The 21,478-nt window shown below is 38.7% G+C and overlaps 1 protein-coding gene and 1 long non-coding RNA gene across 9 annotated transcripts in view; one reads left to right on the top strand and one right to left on the bottom strand.

Annotated features, from left to right (window-relative positions):
* LOC111740918 overlaps window positions 1-16,076 on the top strand; it is a 16,895-nt gene extending 819 nt beyond the window's left edge. The window contains exons 2-3 of the long non-coding RNA XR_002780805.1: window positions 3,185-3,191; window positions 15,642-16,076. This is a non-coding gene — a long non-coding RNA (uncharacterized LOC111740918). The remainder of the gene's footprint in view (window positions 1-3,184; window positions 3,192-15,641) is intronic.
* PLEKHG7 (pleckstrin homology and RhoGEF domain containing G7) overlaps window positions 1-21,478 on the bottom strand; it is a 59,850-nt gene that overhangs the window by 33,894 nt on the left and 4,478 nt on the right. For 4 of the 8 annotated variants that reach the window (XM_023531554.1, XM_023531556.1, XM_023531555.1 and 1 more), the window contains exons 1-5: window positions 21,272-21,386; window positions 20,722-20,744; window positions 13,083-14,540; window positions 7,385-7,512; window positions 111-151 (exon numbers count right to left, since the gene is read on the bottom strand). In XM_023531554.1, coding sequence (XP_023387322.1) covers window positions 111-151; window positions 7,385-7,512; window positions 13,083-13,213 — 300 coding nt within the window. In that variant the 5' untranslated portion in view covers window positions 13,214-14,540; window positions 20,722-20,744; window positions 21,272-21,386. Of the gene's footprint in view, window positions 1-110; window positions 152-7,384; window positions 7,513-11,550; window positions 11,758-13,082; window positions 14,541-20,721; window positions 20,745-21,271; window positions 21,387-21,478 lie in introns of those variants that run through there. The other 4 variants (XM_023531559.1, XM_023531560.1, XM_023531562.1 and 1 more) reach the window with 3 other exon arrangements.

Below are 21,478 nucleotides of genomic sequence, written 5' to 3'. Positions count from 1 at the left end.
AACTTCACATGTCATCTGCCATCATGCAAAGATAAAGTGACTCTTCAGCCATTTCTTGCTTAGCTACAGGAGTCGCAATTAAAACAAAAATGACAATGCACAACACTCACCACTCCTCTCTTGGAGAAAGGCCATCTTGGCTTTTTGGATTCTGGTGGGTGAAATTAAAGAAAATATATTAAGACTTTGAGTACTAGTGACAGATCATTGCAGTGCTTTAAAAAACCTGCTTTTTAAATGAGCAAAGTAGAATTTGTCCTGCTTTACTATCCCTTTTCTTGAGAATGCCCAGAATAAATATTTATATTTATGCAGATGAGTGAATGAAGCAATGTTGCGATCAAAAGTTGGTGTTCCATTGCTACCTGAAGGTGATATTGTCCTGTTTCTTGACTAGAGTGTTGTTTAGCTTTCTTTCCCCCATCACTCAGGGAAAAATCTATAAAATGTAATAAACATGTTGAATAATTTAAAATAGGGTCAAAGGACTTTGGGGCTAAAAGGACTTCATTATTATAGTGTTCTACCACAAACCATCCCAGCATTTAGCCTGACCAAATTTGAGATTTGAAGACTGCATCAACCTGATAATCCCCAGGTGTCCCAGGTGTGGGTAAATCCAAACCCCCGAAGTAAGGGAACATCAACACAGACCAGTGTTCGTGTGGGGGGTTTATTATTATCTCTATTAACTGCCATCCAAGTAGTCCTTAGGAGTTGTTTTGAGTTGAGAAGGAAGTCATTATTCAATAACATTGTTTCGATGATTAGGAGTAGAGATAAGATTCTGAACTCTCGATTTTTTTGTTATTTGTATCTATTTGTATTATTACCAAGAAAAAGCTGGGAATCATCTCTTAGGTTTAGGTGAGATGTTCTGATGACTTGATATACAAAATAGATGTCTTATGGGTGTATCTCTCTTTCTGTTAGGTTCGTCAGGAGACTTTGCATAATACTTTAATCAGATGGAGACAATTACTTGAGCAGTATTTACTATAAAGCATGTGCTTGAGGGACTTTTCCTACTGGAAAGCACCTGTCCTTGGAAAGCATTTGTCCAACGGATCTCGCTCTCTGACCACCTTATTGATCTTTTTAAAGGGGATATTAGGTGGAATCTTCTTTAGATTGGTTCCACTACTCTTATCCCTCAAATGCTTGGTAGTAAATTATTATGTGCAATTCGAACCAGGTTAATTGAGATCTCTGGTCTTAAAAAATTTCTCTCCTCTGCTTTTCTAACTTTGGGGATAATTTTAGGGTCTTGGGGAAGCTCCAGAAATATTCAGAAGATTTAAAGGGGTCTTTATTAAATCCATAATCTTTTATTACCCATATTAAATGTTAAGCTTTGTTGAATCGGAATCTCTATTTCAACAATATGTATAAGTGACTTATGCACATCAAAGCTTGGGCAGCACTGTATTAGACCATGATTTGGGGATATGAGAGTTTTCTTCTAAACTCCTTAAGAAGAGGACAAAAAGGGATTTGGTGGGAATGTTGCATAAATTTTACTATGTGGTATCTCTTGTGATGCTAGGCAAACAACTAAATTAAAAAAAAAATAGTTGATTTAGAAGCAGCACACAGCAGTTATGACCTGTTCCTTAGTATGGTTCTCAAACCTTAGCTGGCATCAGAATCACCCAGAGGGCTTTTAAAAAACAGATTACTGGGCCCCACCCCTAGAGTTTCTAATTCAGAAGGTCTGGGTGGGAACCCAGAATCTGCATTTCTGACAATTTCCCAAGCAATGATGAAGCTGCTTATCTGGGACCAGCCTTTGGGAAACAATGCTTTAATTGTTTAGAGCTTTTGCAAAGCATCGTGGAACATGTACTAACTTCTCTTAAGGTTATACTTTGGTTAGAACCAGCTCTAATTTCTACAGCTTGTTATTGAATAGATCACTCAGTCTCTCTTGGTTCGTTCATTTGAGTGACTGTATCATTTGAGATAGTAGATCTTCATTCGGACTGCTGTGACATCTAAAACAGATGTTAAAGGGATCTATAAAGAAGGAAGAACTACATAAACTTTATTTATTTATCCCCATTAACAAAGTTTTTTTTTTTTTAATTTTGCAATTTTTTAAATTAAGTTTATTGGGGTAACATTGGTTAATACAATTATATAATTTTCAGGTGTACATTATAATTTGACATCTATATATTCTATTGTATGATTACCACCTAAAGTCCAATTTCCTTCAGCTACCTTATATTTGATGCCATTTACTCACTTCACCCTCCCCAACCCCTTTATATTTGACCCCCTTTACCCTGTCTATGTCTTCCCTCCTCCCCCACTCCCTACCCTCTGGTAACCACTAGTCCATTGTCCATGTCCCTGAGTCTCTGTTTATCCTGTTCATTTGTTGCTTTTAGGTTTATATCCCACAATATACATGATATCATGTGATTTTCAACTTTTTCTGTCTGGCTTATTTCCCTTAGCACGATTATCTCAAGGTCCATCCAGATTGTCATAAATGGCAGTATCTCATCTCTTCTTATGGCTGAGTAATATTCCATTGCATATATGTACCACAGCTTCTTTAGCCAATCATCTATCATAGGACACTTCGGTTGCTTCCATGTTCTAGCCACTGTGAATAATGCTGCTATGAACATTGGTGTGCAAATATCTTTTCGGATATAGGTTTTCAAGTCTTTGAGGTAAATACCCAGTAGGAGGATTGCTGGATCATATAGTAGATCAATTCTCAGTTTTTTGAGGAACCTCCATACTGTTTTCCATATTGGTACATAGTGGCTGTACCAATTTGCAGTCCCACCAGCAGTGTATGAGGGTTCCTTTTTCTCTGCATCATTTCCAACATTTGTTATTACTTGTCCTTTTGATTATAGCTATTCTAACAGGTATGAGATCATATCTCATTGTTGTTTTGATTTGCATTTCCCTAATAGCTAGTGATGTTGAGCACTTTTTCATATATTTGTTGGCCATTTGTATTTTCTCTAGGAAGAAGTGTCTGTTCAGGTCCACTTCCCATTTTTTGATTGGATCATTTGTTTTGTTGTTGTAATTGAGTCGTATAAATTCTTTGTATATTTTAGATATTAGGCTGTTATCAGAGGTGTTGCTTGCAAATATATTTTCTCATTCGAATGGTTGTCTCTTTACCTTGCTGATGGTTTCTTTTGCTGAGCAGAAGCTTTTTAGTTTGATGTGGTCTCATTCATTTACTTTTGCTTTTACTTCCCTTGCTTTTGAAGTCAAATTCATAAAATCCTCTTTAAGTCCAAGGTCCTTGAGTTTTGTTCCTATGTTTTCTTCTATGCATTTTATTGTTTCAGGTCTTATATTCAGGTCCTTACTCCATTTTGAGTTAATTTTGGTGTGTGGTGATAGACAACTGTCTAGTTTCATTCTTTTGCAGGTGGCCTTCCAAATTTCTGTCCATATCTGACAGTGAAGTATTAGGTCTCCTACTACGATAGTGTTTTGGTCTGTTTCTTCCTTTAGTTGTTAATAATTGCTTTACATATTTTGGGGCTCCCCAATTGGGAGCATAGATATTAATAAGTGTTATGTCTTCTTGGTGCATGATTCTCTTTATCATTATGAAGTGTCCCTCAGTATCTTTCTTTACATTTTTTAATTTTGAAGTCTATTTCGTCTGATATTAGTACTGCTACTCCTGTTTTTCTCTGAATGCCATTTGCTTAAAATATCATTTTCCACCCTTTCATTTTGTGTCTATATTTGTCTTTGGAGCTGAGATGTGTCTCCTAGAGGCAGCATATAGTTGGGTTTTGTTTTTTGATCCATTTGGTGAGTTTAGTCATTTACATTTAGTCATTTACATTTAGATTATTGAAATATGAGGTCTTCTTTAGCCATTTTATCTTTTGCTTTCTGGTAGCTCGGTGTTTCCATTGCTTCCTTGTCTTTGTGTTTCTGTTTTCTTTATTTTGGTTGGCTTTTGTGGGTTTTGCCTTTGATTCTTCTTGTTTTATGTTATATTCTTCAGTTCTGAATCTTCGGTGTGTGATTACCATTATGAATATGAAAAAGATAGTTATATGTATATAGTCATCCATTTTCTTCTGCACATGCCTTATCTCCTTTCCCCTTTGCGAGTTTAGACCTTTGAATCCTCCCCTTTTTAGTCATTGTTATCTCAATTTGTCCCTATGTATGGTGAACTTTCATTACTGTCTTGCTATAGCAATTCTCTTATTATTATTTAAGCTTATGATGCCCTGTTCTTAATAAGGGTTGCACTCCTCTGCTTCTATTTGCTCCTAATTCACTTTACTCCTAATTATGTATTTGTTTTGTTTTGTTATTTTGTTTTAGGTGAGCTGATCCCTTTCAGAATTTCCTGCAGTGCAGGCCTCATAGTGGAGAATTCCCTCCATTTTTTTATGTCCGGAAAGGTCTTAATATCTCTTTAATATCTAAAGGAGAGCTTAGCTGGATACATTATTCTAGGCTGGTAGTTTCTTTCACTTAATAGTTTAAATATTTGATTCCATTCCTTTCTGGCTTGTAAGGTTTGCACTGAGAAGTCTGATGATAATCTAATGAGTTTTCCTTTTCTAAGTTACCATCTTCTTTTCCCTGGCTGCCCTGAAAATTCTGTCTTTGTCATTGATTTTTGATAACTTTAATACAATGTGTCTTGGTGAAGGCCTTTTTTGGGTTGAGATAATTGGGTGTTCTGTTGACTTCTTGAATTCCAAGTTCCAGCTCTTTCCTTAGATTTGGGAAATTCTTGTCTGCTATTTGTCTGAAAATGCTTCCTAGTCCCTGCTCCTTTTCCTCGCCTCCTATAATGCCCATTATTCTTATGTTTCCTCTCCTGATGGTATCAGCTAGTTCTTGTATTTCTCTTCCATTATTTTTCATTCTTTGGTTTTTCTCTTCTTCCTTCTGATTTATTTCTAGATTTGTGTCTTCAATATCACTGATCCTTTCTTCCATTTGGTCGATTCTATTTCCCAAGCTTGCTATTTCATTTTTCAACTTTTGCAGTGTGTTTTTAATCTCCAGAAGTTCTATTTGGTTCCTTTTGAGGGTTTCTAGCTCCTTGCTCTGCTCTCTTAGTTGTTTTTACAATTCTTGAAATTGTTGATTTGAGTTGTTTTGGATCTCATTGAGTTTTTTCAGAAGTACCATCCTGAATTCTCCTTCATTTAAGTCACATATTTTTATGTCTGTAAGTTTATTTTATGGAGATTTTTCTCTTTCTTTCTGAGATGCCTTGTCACCTTGGTTGTTCATGGTGTTTAATGGACTATTTCTCCGCCTGGGCATTAATGGAAGTATATTATGTCGTTTTTCCAGAAAGAAGATTTATTATATAAAGCTCTCTCTTAGCCTGCTACAAAGAAGGCACTTTTCTTTTGGTTTCCAGTAGGTGGCGTCTAAGCCTTTTGGAACCCTGCTTTATATAAAGCCTAAATAATGTCTTTTTTAATTTTCTTGTAGCTATTTAATCACACTTGCTATTTTTAGTTTCAGCCCCTGTCAGTGTTAGCAACAGTTTTGGTAGCGTTTTCTTAAATTTCTCTGGTGCTTCGTGGTGATTGGTCTTGGTGATTGGTCTTGGGAGGAGGTGCCCTCTGGGTTGTGAGTTGGGGGCTGTGGCTCAGCCTTGGTTTTGCAACTTGGGCCAGTAAAAATCATCCTGCTTCTCTGCTTTCTGCCCTGATGACTGTGCCCTGCTGTCAGCTGCGTAGAAGTCCCGGCACTTCCAGGCAGGGCTGTTCAGGGAAGTTGCCATACCTTCTCCTCTCCCCTTCTTCCTGCAGGGAGCTCCAGAGGCTGTGAGAGGCAGCTTCAGTCTTAGCAGCTTTTGTTCAGATTCTCCTGGGGCTTCATGGTGGTCAGTCTTGGAGGGTGTGGGAGGAGGAGTCTTTTGGATTGGGGGTTGGGGGTTGCAGCTCAGCTTCGGTTTTGCAACCGGGGCTGGTAAAAATCAACTGTTGTTTCTCTGCTGTCCCATCCCGCTTCTCTGCTTTCTGCCCTGATGACTTGGCCCTGCTGCTGGCTGCATAGAGGTCCCGGAACTTCCAGGCAGAGCTGATCATGGAAGTCATCACACCTTCACCCCTCCCACTCCTCCTGCAAGAAGCTCTGGAGGCTTATTTCTCCTAGTCCACTACCTGACACCCGGGGTTCTGACCTGTGATAGTTCTTATGCACAGATCCCATGCTGAGACATGCTGGTATGCAGTTTGGGTGTTTTTTTGTTCAGTTTTAGACGTTCAGCTTATTTTTGTTTCAAGGGGAGAGATCTGAGGATATCTCTCACTCTGCCATGTTTCCCAGAATCCCCCAAAGTTTATTGATTCTGGGCTCACTGAGAAGCTTCACAGATATTGCTCCTTTGGGAGCCCATGTTATGGCTCTACAAATTTAGCTATGATTTATTTACTGGTAGTTTCTGCATTCCACGTGCAGAAGACTAGAGCTGCCAATATCATGGGTGGTTGACGCAGGCTGGTGGAGAGCACACAGAACTCACAGTCAGAGGCCCAGATTCCATTCCTCCGATAAACCAGCTGACAGCAGAGCTGGTCACTTGTCTTTTCTCACTTTGCACATATGTGAATGAAGAATGAGCTGGGTGGTTTTTCGACCATGTTGCCAGGTGTCCTAGATTTCTAGGGATGCCTTAGAGGTGAAGATTCAGGAATTGCCCCATTTTCAAACATTGCAACCCCACCTGAACTATTTTATACACTGGATTTCCAAGTAAAGATTCTTTTGCAAAAGGGCTCTGCCAAGAACAAAACCAGTTCAAAACTACCAAATAGATGATCTTTAAGTCTCCTTCTAGCTCTCAAAGGCTATCCTCAGAATCATGGGGAATGTACCCCAAACACCACAATTGTTCTTTTCTTTCACAACTGAATTCAAAATTCAGATTTATCCCAAATCCTGTCTCTCTCTAATCTGCTCTGACAATAATCTGCTGTCACCAGGACCTCTGTTTCCACATGGTACCATCTGGTTGGAAGATACCAATGTGAGGCTGATGGCCTGGTGTGGGATGGGAGTGTAATATTACAACAATGGAAGGGAAGATGCCCAGAGAAAGCATTTAGCTCCAAGATGGCAATCATCACTGGTATATTTGTTCTTGGTCCTGGACCAGAGGCAAATTATTTGCCAAAATGACCTTGTGAAAGAAGGCTCATACCTGGTTCATCTCTGTAAATGAAATGGCCATTACCAGAGTGGTATTCAGCTGGTTCCAGAAACTCATGGATGATGCCTGTCCTGATTGGTGAGATATTTGTTTTAACTCATCTGTCATTAAATATTTTGAAAATCTTCCCTTCTTATTACAATATTCTTCCCATAGCAGGCATGTACTATAAGTATGCTGAGTAAACGGGACCTGAATTCAACAGCAGAAGTGGATGGCACAGGTAATCAGCAGCTCCATCTGACACCAGGAGGTCCCCAGGGAACACCTCAAGTCCAGGTAAGTTGAGCACCACAGAACTCCGTCTACGCTCATAGAACCTGTGCTCAAGAGACAGAAGACAGGTCTTAGAGCCAGCATACTTGAAGGCAGGTATATCAGTCAGACTAGCGCTGGTCGTTTGAAAGAGATGGCTGGAAGCCTGATTAATGTTTGTTTTTAAGGAAGCATTTGGAGGCCACCCCAGGCTCCAGGCACAGAAGGGCTATAATGATACATACCTCCCACAGGTTTGCTTGATACCTTTTTGAGCTATGTTGACCATTTATGATTCTGACTATCCACACCAGAACAGGTCTTGAAAATACTAGACATGTTCTGACTTAGAAGAACACTAGAGGCTTTGCAAATTATGTATACAATCTCAGAGGTAGCAGGATGTATGGTCATGACCACCAGCACCCTTAGAGATCTGAAGCTGGTTGTTTAAAGCCACTATTATTTTCTTTAGAGAAAAATGAGCACTCTTTTTAGAAAAGCTTAGCAAACAGGCCTATCTACCTTCTTCTTTCCTCTACCCCATTTCAAGAAACTTCCTGTCTGTCGGATATTCACAAAATTAATGGTTGACATATCAGGCACAGTGTGGGGCAACTTCAAAGCCACAAGGCATATGCTAAGTGATATCTAAGGAGAAAAAGGGGTAAGGAACCCTGGGAACCTGACTGATAACATCAAATTTCAGAGATTTTCATAACTTCCCCATCAGAGCTGTTCACCTATTCCTTTGGTCTCTTCTGAGGAGTGAGATATTCCCTCTACTTATTCACTGATGTAATCCCTAAATTCTTTCTCTCTTTTTTTATAATCAACAAATAGCTTATCATGTAGGTACTTTATGTACAGAAGAGTTTTATCTCAATTTATCAACAAAAATGTAGTTATGGAATTGCCTTGAAAGTTGAGAGTTTGGGTCTGTTATACATTGGATATTATAATTTTGTCCATGCAGCCATGCAGCTCTCCCACTTTCCCCACAAAGAGGCCATGCCTGGAGCCCTATTAGTCCCTGTTCCAGTCCTTTCTCTGCTACTTTCATTTTCCCACCTGCCTACTGCTTACATCCTCCATGCTTTGTAGCCAAGTTACACACTTTGACCTTCTGCATGAATAATGGCCTTTCTGCCTACATTCTTATCTGTTGCCTCATAATTTTACATTCCTTGGTCTCATGCCTTCTTTCTTGTCAATACATCTGATGCTGGGGTCCTGGTCATGCCCTGTTAGGCCTATCATGCTGTTGAGCAAAGTTGGGTGTGTATTAGAATATCTTGTGGAATTTATTATTATACCTATCTCCAAGACCCATCCTTGGGATGCTGCTCCAGTAGGTCTGCATCTTTAGTTTTATCCAGCTCCCTAGATACTTGCTACAGCTGGAGAACAACTCACTTTGAGGATACAAGTGTTTTAATATAGGCCTTTCCTACCTTTAGATTTTAAAGGTTATTTCAAATTTTCAGTCTTTTGCTTAAAGTGTTTCCAGATCGTTTTACTTGTGAACAGTCGGACAAGTCATTTAGGAATTTCTATTAATGAATAGCCTATGTCCCATACACTCTTACCAAATATATAAAGTAAGGCTGCCTGAGACTCTGCAGGTAGATGCCATAGGGATAAAAGAAAGTTAATTTTTAGTTATAAAGTTTTGCTTCTTCCAAGTAGTCTCCCCTGATGCTCAAAGAAGTGATTTCTCCTATTTGTACACTGCTGTGCATCCTCACTAGATCAGGCCCTTGGCATCTTCCATCTGTACTAACACAGTTGCCTCTTAACTTTTTAATTCACCTTTAGCTTTATCTTCTTGATTCCATCCTACACCCAGTCACTAAATGTGAGTTATCTAAAATGCAAGTCTGACTTAGTACGTCCTGGCTTCAAACACTTCAGTGGCCTTTCATCTTGTATCAGATAAAAACTTTTTAAAGCATATACATGAACCTTCTATGATTTGTCTCCTGATATTCCTTACTTTGAAATTTATTCTCTGAAAACAGGGAATAAATTGTAATCCCCACACAAAATATTTCACACTTTGGTGCCTTATCTGGGAATGTTTTGCCCTCTCCAAGACTTTCTAACTCCTACTCATTCCATGAGATCAAGTTCCATTTCTAAGTAACTTAAAAGGGAAATACTTAGATAAAATTGGCTCAAATTTATTCAATTAGCTGTATTCCTGATGTTTTAAAATCTGTTTTGACTGTCCTTTCTCTGCTCTTACCCCCCACCCCCCACTCTTTTTCTCTCTCTCTTTATTGGAAAACTTTAGAGTGATGTTGCAGACACTGCTACTAGCCAACCCAATGTGTATGCTCTCCATTTTTCTTACTATCAAAACCCTGCTTTGCTTGAGGTGTTATGTGCTGAGTTAATATATTTACTTGCTCAGATACTCTTGTAGCTAGCAGAAGCCATGTGACTTAAATCTGGCCAATAAGATTAAAACATAAATTACAGGGTGTGGCTTCTGGGAAACTTTTTCAAAGGGGACAGAGTTAGTTAACTTCGTCCTTTTACCTTTTGCCCTTTGCCTGTCTTGTTGTCTTGAATGTGGCTTCATATCTGAAATTATACCAGTAATCTTGCAAAAATAATGGAAGAACAGGAAATAGCAGGAAAGCAGGAGCCTGGCAGGTTGCTGACATCTACCCTGGCCTGGGCTCTGGTCATGTAACAAGAGAAATACCTTTTATTTGCTTAGGTTGTTCTAGTTGGATTCTGTTACCTGCAGACAAATGCTATCCTGCAGAAAAATGACACAAATCTCTCCATCTTGGACTTGCATCTCTAAGAATAAGGTCATATTTTTGCATTCTGCACTCCTGTGGCTTGTTCACCACCTACTTATGATGATGTTTCATAACAATATACCATTAGAGTTACAACTTCATATAACTCTCCCTTTTCTATTATTTGCCAACCCAGTCAGTGTTCATGGTGGTTATAAAAATGGAGGGGGATAAAGTAGATGGGAATTGGAAAAGTTACAGTAATTTGACTGAGAAATATAATTCTAGTTTCATCATTTTGGATACAGGACATTGGGACTGGCACATTATGAATTAGTGGAATACAAATCCAGCCAAGAATTTGAGTGCTCTTCAAAAGATATTAGATAACATAAAATATTGGGAGCCCACAAGAAAAAGTCCTCTGAGAAGAAATATTAAAAACTTTCCCATAGACTTCATACTTTTCTTGATAAAGGTCCTAGAAGCATACAATGAGATTTGGTATTTTTGGGACTAGAGGATATTGGAAAAGTTACAATAATTTGAATGAGAAATGTAATTTAGGTGAACTTTGGGGAAAAGTTTACTACTTTGAGCTTGAATTTAGATGTTATACAATCTGACAAGTTTCTTAAGCCACCATGTCTAGGTTGGCTTATATGTTTATATTCATGCTTCTGTAACTCTCTGCAGTGGTGGTTAAGAATGTGTAGTCAATTGCCTGGATTTTAATCTTAGCTGAGTGACCTTGATTAAGCAAGTTAATAATCTCTCTGGCCCTGACTTTGCCTTTCCCATTTGTGAAATGTAGACAATAATCACATCTATTTATTGTGTGAAGATGGAAAAAGATAATCAATATGAAGCACTTGGATCAGTGTCTGGAACTTAGTAAGCTGTCAGCAAAGGCCATTATATTGATTACTGAATGTATTATGATTTAATGTTCAATTTATGTGTCTGTTTACTCCAAGAGACTGCCAGCTCCTTCAGTGTAAGAAACATGTCCTATCATCATTCATGTTAGTGGGTGCTCCTTTAGTACTCAATTCATTCTTATTAATGAACACAAAGAAATGCAATACTCCTCTGATGTTGTCCTCCTTCATGGAAAGTATCTTCCTTCATAAGATAGTTTTGTAGATTCATGCCTTATCTCCCCTCTTAGCCTAATCTCCTAGCTCCTGGTCTCAATCCCTGTGTTTAGATCATAAACATTTGTTGAGCCAGTGGAACCATAACCAAACCTGCATACCCAGAGTCATCACTGTCATTTCCTAACATGAACTCCTGCAGAGCGTGTACTCCAGTAATAACTAGTTCTTCACTGTTCTTTAAACTTACCTTGTGCATCGCACCTCTACATCTTGTCTCTGGTAGTCCCTATCTTCCTGCCTTTCTCCACTTTGTCTGCCTGATGAACTCACATTCCTCTCTAAATTCCAGTTTAGATTCTTCCTCCATGAGTCCTTTCTAACTTGCTCAGGGAGAGCCAACTCTCTCTCCCTCCCTCTCCTACCCCCATGTAGTGTCTTTATAATGATTTCATCGAAGCCTCATGGTGTGTCTTATATATCACAGAATCTAAGCACCTAATGTAGAACTTGACATAAAGCAGGTATTTTCAAATAAGCTTGTTAAATAAATAGGTATGTTGATCTATAGAGTGATAGACACACAGTTCTCAAATGAAATTGCTTTTCCACTCTGGAATATGAATGAACAATTCATATTGCATATACAACAGCAAAAAGCAATTTGAGTCCTCCCTTTTCCATAAAAGGGGGTTAAATTATCCCTATACATTTCTCCCTTGTCTGGGGGTAACTTTAACATAAGGCATCTCTTTAGAAGCACAAACATCAAATTTTGGAGTTCGATTTGCACGTATGGAGCAGAGGGAAGACAACTGGCTCACACAGGGCCGGAGCTTTGACACCAGGATGCTCATTTTAGAAAGGTGGGCATGGCCCTGGAAGGGCATAATGGGATCTCTTTTAAGTTCGTCGGAAGAGGGCATGGCTTAATAAAAATATCAAGAATTAGAGTTGCAACCATATGGATACCTAGGAAAATAATAAGAAAGAACATTTGTACATAATAACATAAAGAGACATGGATTGGTGCAGAAAACCTGCCCTTGCATCACCCATGCATGGCACTGGACTAGATTTCTGAAAAGGAGCCCGTATATGTGTCAGCCAGGGTTGCTCAGATTGTTGAATTAATAATATTAATGCAAATTATTGCATGAATTCAGAATGACTTTGAATTTAGTTTTCATGTCAAGAGGGGTGTTGGTGATCCCAAATTGGTATCTTATTTTTGTCGTTCCCAATATTAGAATTACTTCTTAGAAAAAATGGCATGCACACAGGAGCATTATGTTCAGTTCTGGATTGAATATCCACTGAAAGCAATCATTGAAATAAATTTATAATTTTGACCCATCTCCCTCAAACAAAATGGTGTGTACATGGGGTTGCGGAATTCTGCGTGATGAGGGTGGGGAAAAGAATTTTTTGATACTAAATTTCCTCAGAGGGAGATTAAGCTAGAAAATGAACTAATAATAAATGCAAAATATTTGGGGTGTGGCCGGCAACCCACTGTCACTGCGAAAGTACGTTATAACTTCATACTGTCTTTTGTTTGGGAATGCACAACTTAACAAACATCCTTGAGAACTGCTTTCTTTTTTGGGGTGGGGTGGGATGGGGTTGATGTTTGGCTATTCTGATTCTTTGCTTCAGGAGAAAATTTTAGACCCAGGAGGCTGTACAACTGGGTGCCTGACTCAAACCTCACAGCCCTCTCACTTACCGGCCACCGCCCCCTAACTCCCCCACTCAGAAACCCCCAACGCAGCCACTAACCCTGAGTTGCGTTGCCCCAGGCTGGTCAGATCCGAAGGGACTAGTCCCATGGTGGCTGGAATAATCTTGTCTCCCTTCTGGTACCAGAACGGCTCCTTTTTCTGTCTTCTGCTGAAGATCTGAAGGTCCATGATGTGGGCTGGGATGGCAACAATTTAGAGAATCCAGAGAATTCTCTCCCACTGCTGAGCAAGCTGCACACCCATGTGTCAACACTCAACAATGAGCCTGCTCCCCCATGTCAGTGACAGAAAAGTTTCTGGTTGGTGGAAATGTGTTTCCTGGTGGACCTCAAATGCATATACTGTGAATAGTTTGGTCTTGTTGAATGTTTTTCTAATTTAAAATCAGCTGGAACTTACTGAGCACCCACTTTTAATAGACATCCTGTTAAGTGCTTTTTACATGCATTGTAATGATTTTCACAAGCATCCTATAAAATAGAAATTACAGTCCTTATTTTAGAGTGGAGGAAACTGAGGCTTAAAAAGATAGTTAAGGAATTCACTTAAGGAATACACAAGTCTGACTCCAAAACACTTGTAAATAAGAGGAGGAGAAAAAGATACCACAAAACATTTCAAAGCACCAAGTGTTTTTAAAAATCAATATAATGATGGTTACTACTTTAGGTCAAAGAGGGGCTATAGTGGGTTGAATAGAGGCCCCCTAAAGATATATCCACATCCTGGAACTGTGAATGTGATCTTATTGGTAAGAAGGGTTTTGCAGATGTAATTAAATGAAAGATCTCAAGATGAGATTATTCTGGATTATCTGGGTGGGCCCTAAATCCAATGACATGTATACTTATGAGACACCTAGAGAAAAGACAGAGAAAAGAGAAAGCCATGTGAAGATAGAGGTAGAGATGAAAGTGATGCAACCACAACCAAGAAACACCTGGATGAAGAAGCAAGGAAAGAGCCTCCCCTAGAACCTTCAGAGGCAGTGTAGCTCTGCTAATATCTTGAGTTTGGACTTCTGGCTTCTAAAACAATGAAAGCATAAACTTCTGTTTTAAGCCACCCATTTAGTGGTAATTTATTACAGTAGCCACAGGAAATTAATACAGGGGCAATGCAATTGAGTGGCAAGAGCACTCCATTTATGATCCCTGAGCTTCATTATGTGTGACCTTAGCATGTCACTTTCTTGGGCCTCAGTTTTCTTATGTAGAAAACAACTATGAGACCCTTTCTATTCCTTACAATCTACGAATCAAGGATTTAGGAATAAAGTTCTCACTTTCTCCCACCAGTGGCTAGTGAGTTGAGGTAGCAATTATGTGGTGACTGAAAATCTTATTAAAGGTATTATAATTTGGATAAGGCACAATCTTATTCTTTCCCCTGATATGAATGTTGTCCAATGTATTTTTTCTTTCTTTTCTTTTCATTTTCTTTTTAATTCAGGCAGGCTTATCAGGTCTCATTCTTCAGACTCTATAGTCCTTGTCTGAAAGTAAAATTAATGGTAAATGTACCTTTTCAGCTGGTGGCATTCCAGCAATTGCGTGACTAGAAAAGTTAGGTGTTCTACTTTAAGAATCATACTGTTTTGCCATATGTAAGAAATATAGTGCAATTTGGAATGCTTGCTTATAACCATGGTTTGATTACACAGGAAGAACACAGTAAGAATCAGTAACAATTTTTTTAAAAAATCTCTTTCTAAAATAATCAACAGAGAAATGACAACTCAACTGCCAGTTAAGAAACTGTAGCTCTCATGGTTAAATCTGGAATATATTTTTTCATTATTAGATTCAGAAGATTGTTGGAAACTTTCTTTTGCATCTTCAACTATAGTTTCCAGTTCAATTTTCTACCAAAATGTTCCATTTGCTAGAAATCCAACTGAGAAGACAGAAAGTTTACAGAGCTTAGCTCACTGCCCAGGGCCAGACATATAGTGGTCACTTCATGGATATAGAGTGACCGAATGAAAGACTCTCTTTCGCATATTGTTTTCTGGTTATCATATCACATCAAAAACTTTATTGGATGAGTACTTATTAGATAGGAAGACACATCAGTTTGAACACAGAACAAATACAGTCTTTGGAGTCTCGTCAGTGTGGAAAACACCCCGTGCTGTGACTACTTGAGCTCAATCAAAAAGTTAGCAAACAAACGTGTTCAGAGTACCAGGGTAGTTGCTGGTAACTGCCTGGAACTCTCACCGTCTTTCTAGGCTACTATTTCTTTTGGACAAGAGTCAGAATGTTGCCCAGTAGGATTAAGCAATACTTGTGTAAATACCCATGAACTCAAGGGTTGTTTAAGAGATATACACAAAACACATAAGAAGATGAGGAGGATGAAAGGAGCTGGAAGGAGACAAATAAGTAGATGGAGGAAAATATATACAAAACCAAAAGAGATCATACAATTTTCCTACAAGGCTTGTCCTAACCAAACTAAACAATTGACTTCTTTTTTTCTTCTTTAAACATTTATTGAACACATAATACATGCAGGCAGTGTTCTAAGCACTAAGGATATAGCAATGAAAAAAATAAGCACAACCCCTACTTTCATGGAGCTTGCGTTATAGAGCAGCAATCCCCAACCTTTATGGCATCAGGGACTTGTGCTCCTATGAGAATCTAATGCCTGATGATCTGAGGTGGAGCTGAGGCGGTGATGCTAGCGCTGGGGAGTGGCTGCAAATACAGATGAAGCTTTGCCAGCTCTCCTGCCACTCACCACCTGCTATGTAGTAGGCCATGAACTGGTACTAGTCTGTGGCCCAGGGACTGGGGATCTCTGTTCTAGAGGAGCTGATGCCAGTGGAAGAATAACACATAGTTTCTGATGTGAAAGAAAGCTGCCAGTCCACACTCTACTCTCCAGGCCAGATCAGGAAGGCTTCCCTGCCTCTCTCAGGCTGCAGTTGCCTCTTTCGACTAATTAGCAATATGTCATCCATGTATCTGATCACTAGGAAAAAGAAAGTTGTAGCTATGTGAGGTGATGGATGTTAACTAAACTCGTGGTGATCATTTTGTAATGTATCGAATCATTATGTTGTGTACCTTGAACTTATACAATGTTATATGTCAGTTATATCTTAATACAACTGGGGGAAAATGTAATGCAATAAAATATGATGCCACAGAATGCAGAAATAAAAAACAAAAAACAAATAAACAAAACAACAATATGCCATCTATTAGTCTCTAACACCTTTCTAACAGGCTTTAAAGCTCCATGAGTGCTAGGACAAAGTCTTCTCTCTGATATTTCCCAGAGTTTACAGGCAGTGCTAGGTAGATAACAGGTTTTAAATAAAAGTCTGTGGAGGATATAACACTGTATTGAATCTAATGTTCAGACACATCAGATGAGTTTCCTGTAACACATCTGCAGCCAGAATATTTTATAAAGAATGAATCAATGACTTGCATACTGGAAGTGCTTAATGAAAAAAATAAATGAATAAATGAATGAATGGTTTCTTTAAAGAATAATAACAGCTAATATTTTAGTTATGTTCTTTAATCATATCAAAAGCCTAATTAGATGGGTACAATTTGTATCTATACTTCATGGACGAAGACTTCAAGATTTCAAGTTGTTAAAGAACTTGCTTACAGTCATGCTGCCAGAGAGAAGCAGAGACAGGATTCAAACACAGGGTTTGATCCCAATGAGTCTTAATGCTACATTATGCTGCCCCACTAAGTGTAACTCCAGATGGCTTTGGGGGATGTTTTACTGGAATTCAATGTTTTCATCTGGTTTCTTTCTTGAGATAGACTTTTAAATACTTTGTCATTTGGTTTTCATGCCACTGTTGCCTATGTTGCTAAATTGGATATATTTAGTTTCTTTTTTTTAATTTCCTTTTGAACACTGGAAGTTTATGTTAGTCTTTGCTCTTACAGATATAGTATGTACATTTCCCTTCTTAGCTTTAGGGCTGGTCAGAATATTAGGGGAGACTGACAACTTACTCTGAATATAAATTTTTAGGAGTACCAGGAAGGTCTCCTTACCCCAAAATCTTCCCCACTTGCTTTCTGATGTTTAAAATTCCACCAACACAGTTTCATTGTTTGGTTTCAAGTCATGTTCTCTGTCAAAATGTAAATACGTCTGGGAGAGATAATTACCACTGTAAATCAAGCAGTCTGCCAGCCTGACTGTTTTCCTTCTTTCCTCCATATTTTTCTTCAATAAATATTTTTGGAGATAGATTCTGGCTTGGTACTAGGTGCTAGAGGTTTAGAGATAAATAAGTGGTCTCTGCCTTCAGGAAGGTCTTAATTCTGGAAGCAGATGAATATAAAAGAAATGCAGTATAGTGGTTCAGATGCTGTGATGGAGGAATTTACAAGGTGTAGGAAAACCCAAAAGGGAGGAATACACTGGCCTGCTTGGAAAGTTGAATGTAGATATCCTTTAGCTCAGAGTCCTTCACACCTTAGTAGGAAGAAATTGTAAAAATTCTTTTCCAGGAGGTATATTTTGGTGATAGGAGAGGAAGGTTTGGAGTGAGTGTGAGTTCACTGAAATATTATAGAGCAAGAAAAGAAGTTCACAAAGAAAAACCTGGAATAAAGTCTTGAAAGTGAGCTGATTTTAGAACTGAATAGATTGAGCCTTTCTTATTTACATGAGTTTGTCCAATTGTCAGGCCATGTTGTTAAAACACTATAATACAAGAAGAATCAGTATTTCTGAAAAAAAGGGTTTCATATCTATTCTACAAGGCATAAAGTTTGTTGTGATTAACAACCATAGAGGCAAGCATTTCTTAACTGAATATACCAGGGGTTGGAAAACATTTTCTATAAAGAGCCAGGCAGTAAATATTTTACGCTTTTTAGGCCATATAGTCTCTGTAGTGACTACCCAACTATGCCGTTGCACAGCCATGAAAGCAGCCATGGACAGTATTTAAATGAATGGGTGTGGCTATGTACCAATTCAACTAAGTTTACAAAAACAAATAGTGGACTGAATTCAAGCCATAGACCATAGTCTGCTAGCTTCTGGCTTATCCCATTTAATAGGCATGTTAAAGTCCTAAGTTAACTAAGTTAAAGGTTTTGAGGTAGAGCTTCCAGCTCCTCCTGGATGGACAGCAGGGCCTCAGGTGGAGCTCTTTTTCTGACATTGTATGACTAAACCTGGTAAGTAGAGAAAGAAGTAACCTTTGAACAAATAGCTGCCGTGGAAAAGCCTGAAGAGATGTGACAAAGACGAGGGAGAAGGAGAAAAAGACAGACAGGAGATCTTTGTGCTATGGATGGCTAGCTGTTTACCAAAGATTCATGCTTAAGGTAAATTTTTTGATTACAAATCATAGATTAAATGGTCTAGGACTGGTGAAAATAATACTTTTTAAATTATTAGTAGTAATATATAAATGTTTAACATATTAATTTATAGGTTATAGCTACTTAGTCTTTCATTTATTCATTCAGCAAACCTTGCCTTCTACATGCCAAGTATTGTACTAAGTCCTAGAGAAACAATATTACATAATTCAGGCTCATTACTAGATATCAGATGTCTAAATTACCTCTCCTCTAATCCCCTGTTGTGATTTGTGACTGTGACATACTGAACTCCACAGAGCTTTTTAAGGCCTCAAGCCCTTTGACTAAGTTGTTCCTTTGCATTTATCAAGACTACTGTTACTGTCTTACAAGATTCTGCATGTCAATAAAAACTACCTACATTTGATCTTTTGCAAATGGCTTGATCTGTCCCATCATTTAGCCTTTACATCTGCTAACTCCATCTTATAATCAAGGCTGGACACAGAAGTCACCGTCTCTGGGAAACATTCCTTGTTTAAAGATCCTCAGATACGTATCTCCTTCCATGATGCATTCTCTAATCAAGAATCTCCTCAAAATCTCCACTCACATGTTCCATAGGTCCTTAAACTCAACATGTCCAAACTGGAAGTCAAGACCTATACCTTACTCACCCTTATTCTCCCCTTCCCTCCCCTCAATATTACCTAGATCAGCAAATAAAACCATCTGCCACCCAGTGGTACAAGCCAGAAGCTTTGGGGTCATTCTTGACAACTTCTTTCCTCTCACTCCTTATGGTCAACTAGTCACAAAGTCTAGGTGATTGCAGTTCCTAAATAACCCTTGAACTGAGATACTTCTTTCTAACTCCACTGCCTTATCAGAGCCTAACCTATCAGTGTCTCATACCTAAACATTCTAATTGTTCTGCTGGAATCCACTCTCATCTAAGTCTCATGTCTACCCTATATGTATCTGATCATATCAATCCTTTCGATGGTTCCATATTGCTCTTTGGATAAGGAACAAAATCCCTAAACATTTTACTAGACTATGAATGAGTGAGTCTAATCAACATCATCATCTTTCTCTCAGAATACTCTCTTTTTCACGTTCTCTGACACATCTCAATTAGGTATCATTTTAGAACTTTATTCTAGTTTGCAACTGCAGAAGATTTATATTAATGATCCCATTCTTCACCAACACTTGTATCCATACTATTTGTCACATAACATTTCAGTGCTCTTCCACTGTTAGTGACACATAATTTTCTGCCCCAAAGTTCAGCCATGTGACTTGCTTGGCCAATAGAATTAGGCAAGATACAGAGCTCAGTCTCCAAGAAGACTTGCATGTCTCTGCTTGTCCTCTCCCTTTACCTTAAGAAAAACGGTCATGCCAGGGTAGACCTTTGAAAAGGATAAGGAACATGTAGAATGGAACTACCCAGCTCAGTGCAGCCTAGATCAACTGACTCTCAGCAGACACATAGATTTATAAGAAACAATAACTGGCTGTTATTTTAAGCTATTGTGGTTTGGGATGGTTTGTTACATAGCAATAGTTAACTGTGGCTTTATAAATATCTTCTACCTTTGTTCATACATTTAGGTCAACTAGGGTTAAAATCAACTAAGATTGCATCTTTCCTATTATGAACTTAAATTCTTGCTTGAGGATTGAGGTCCAGTAATAAAACAATGGCTAATTCCCTGAGGATTCCTCCATAACTTTCCAAATAAAATGAGGCCTTTTCTGCCAGTCCCACAAATTGGGTGGATGAAATTGGGCCTGGATCTTTTCCTTGCAGCCAGAGAAGATCTTCATCCCTGGGAGGGATGGCAAATCTATTGCCACAACCTGAGGACTATGCTGAAAGTTCAGAGCTGGTTTCTGAGGTGATGCATATGACAGACAGTCCAAAGGTACAGTCTGTCATAATAGGCGTTTTAAAAGTTGTCCTAGATTTCACAGCACATGTTGTTCCTTGAATTCTCATCCTCTAAATTTCTCTTTGAAAAGCTCTTGGATGTTCCTGTCCTTCTCATTTTCTCTACCTGTCAAAAGCTATTACTAAGTGGATATTAATTAAACCACAGGGTCAATTCATTGACAATTCAAAATGAAAACCATGACCACCCGTGGCTATCATAACCTGCCCTCAAAAGCCACAGCCAAATGCTGTAATTTTGAAATTAAGAATATTTCAGTTATAAATGAAAAGAGTGACTTGGGGGCTATAAAACAAAGTGCCCTGATTATTAAGCCATCAAGTTTGCTATGTCAGAACAGAAAAATAGATATAAAAGAAACAGTCAACAGATTTTATAGCACAGGAGAAAATAAATACACGCATACCTGGATCGATGTAATTCTTCTCTCTGAAATAAATTTTTAAAAAGTATGTTTTAGTTTTGTTTACATCCATCCAAAATTCCTAAGCAGACATCTTGAAATGAGAGGCAATTAACTTTCTTAGCTAAAATGTTTTTGAACATTTTAGCTAAGAGGATATTAGAAATTTGAATAATTTGCTCTTTCTCTCCTTTTAAACCAACCAAAGTAGGTTGTCTTCAAATAGTGTGTATTTGCAAGAGGGCCACCTTAACTATACAATGCCCGGCATACCATGTCCAGCCTGACCTTGGTGAGCCATTTCTTAAAGTACCTTTAAAGATGCAGAAGATGAAAGTGAGCTAGATCTCCATTCTCCTTCTTCCCTAAACCATTGTACCCCTTTAACTTGAGAGTCAACATGTCCTAAAGAGCATGTGTCCTCTCAGCTGTGACTTCTTGAGTTATCTCCCATCACAGGTACCCCTTGCTTCTGGGATCATGTGAAAATCCTGAGGCCTATTTTGCTTTTCAGTCCACTGAATGAGAGGCAGGAGGCTTAGAGCTGTGTTACCTGAGGCCTAGGGAGCCGTATGGTGGAAGCAGGCAGAGAGTGGCCTCCTCTCTCTGGAAGAGAGGTCTGGGGAAGGGACTCCTCTTCGATAGGCTGAAACATGGGAAGGACATCCTCATCTGTGGGCCCTGTTTGGGGCTTGAATGAGTCAGCTGCCTTGAGGGCCCTTTTGGGATCCAGAGGCAATTTTGAGTGGAGTCCCGAGGA

Source organism: Pteropus vampyrus, unplaced genomic scaffold, assembly GCF_000151845.1.
Source record: "Pteropus vampyrus isolate Shadow unplaced genomic scaffold, Pvam_2.0 Scaffold70, whole genome shotgun sequence".
NCBI lineage: Eukaryota > Metazoa > Chordata > Mammalia > Chiroptera > Pteropodidae > Pteropus > Pteropus vampyrus.
Note: the sequence above shows the minus strand (reverse complement) of the source record. Positions and strands in the feature narration are given on the sequence as shown.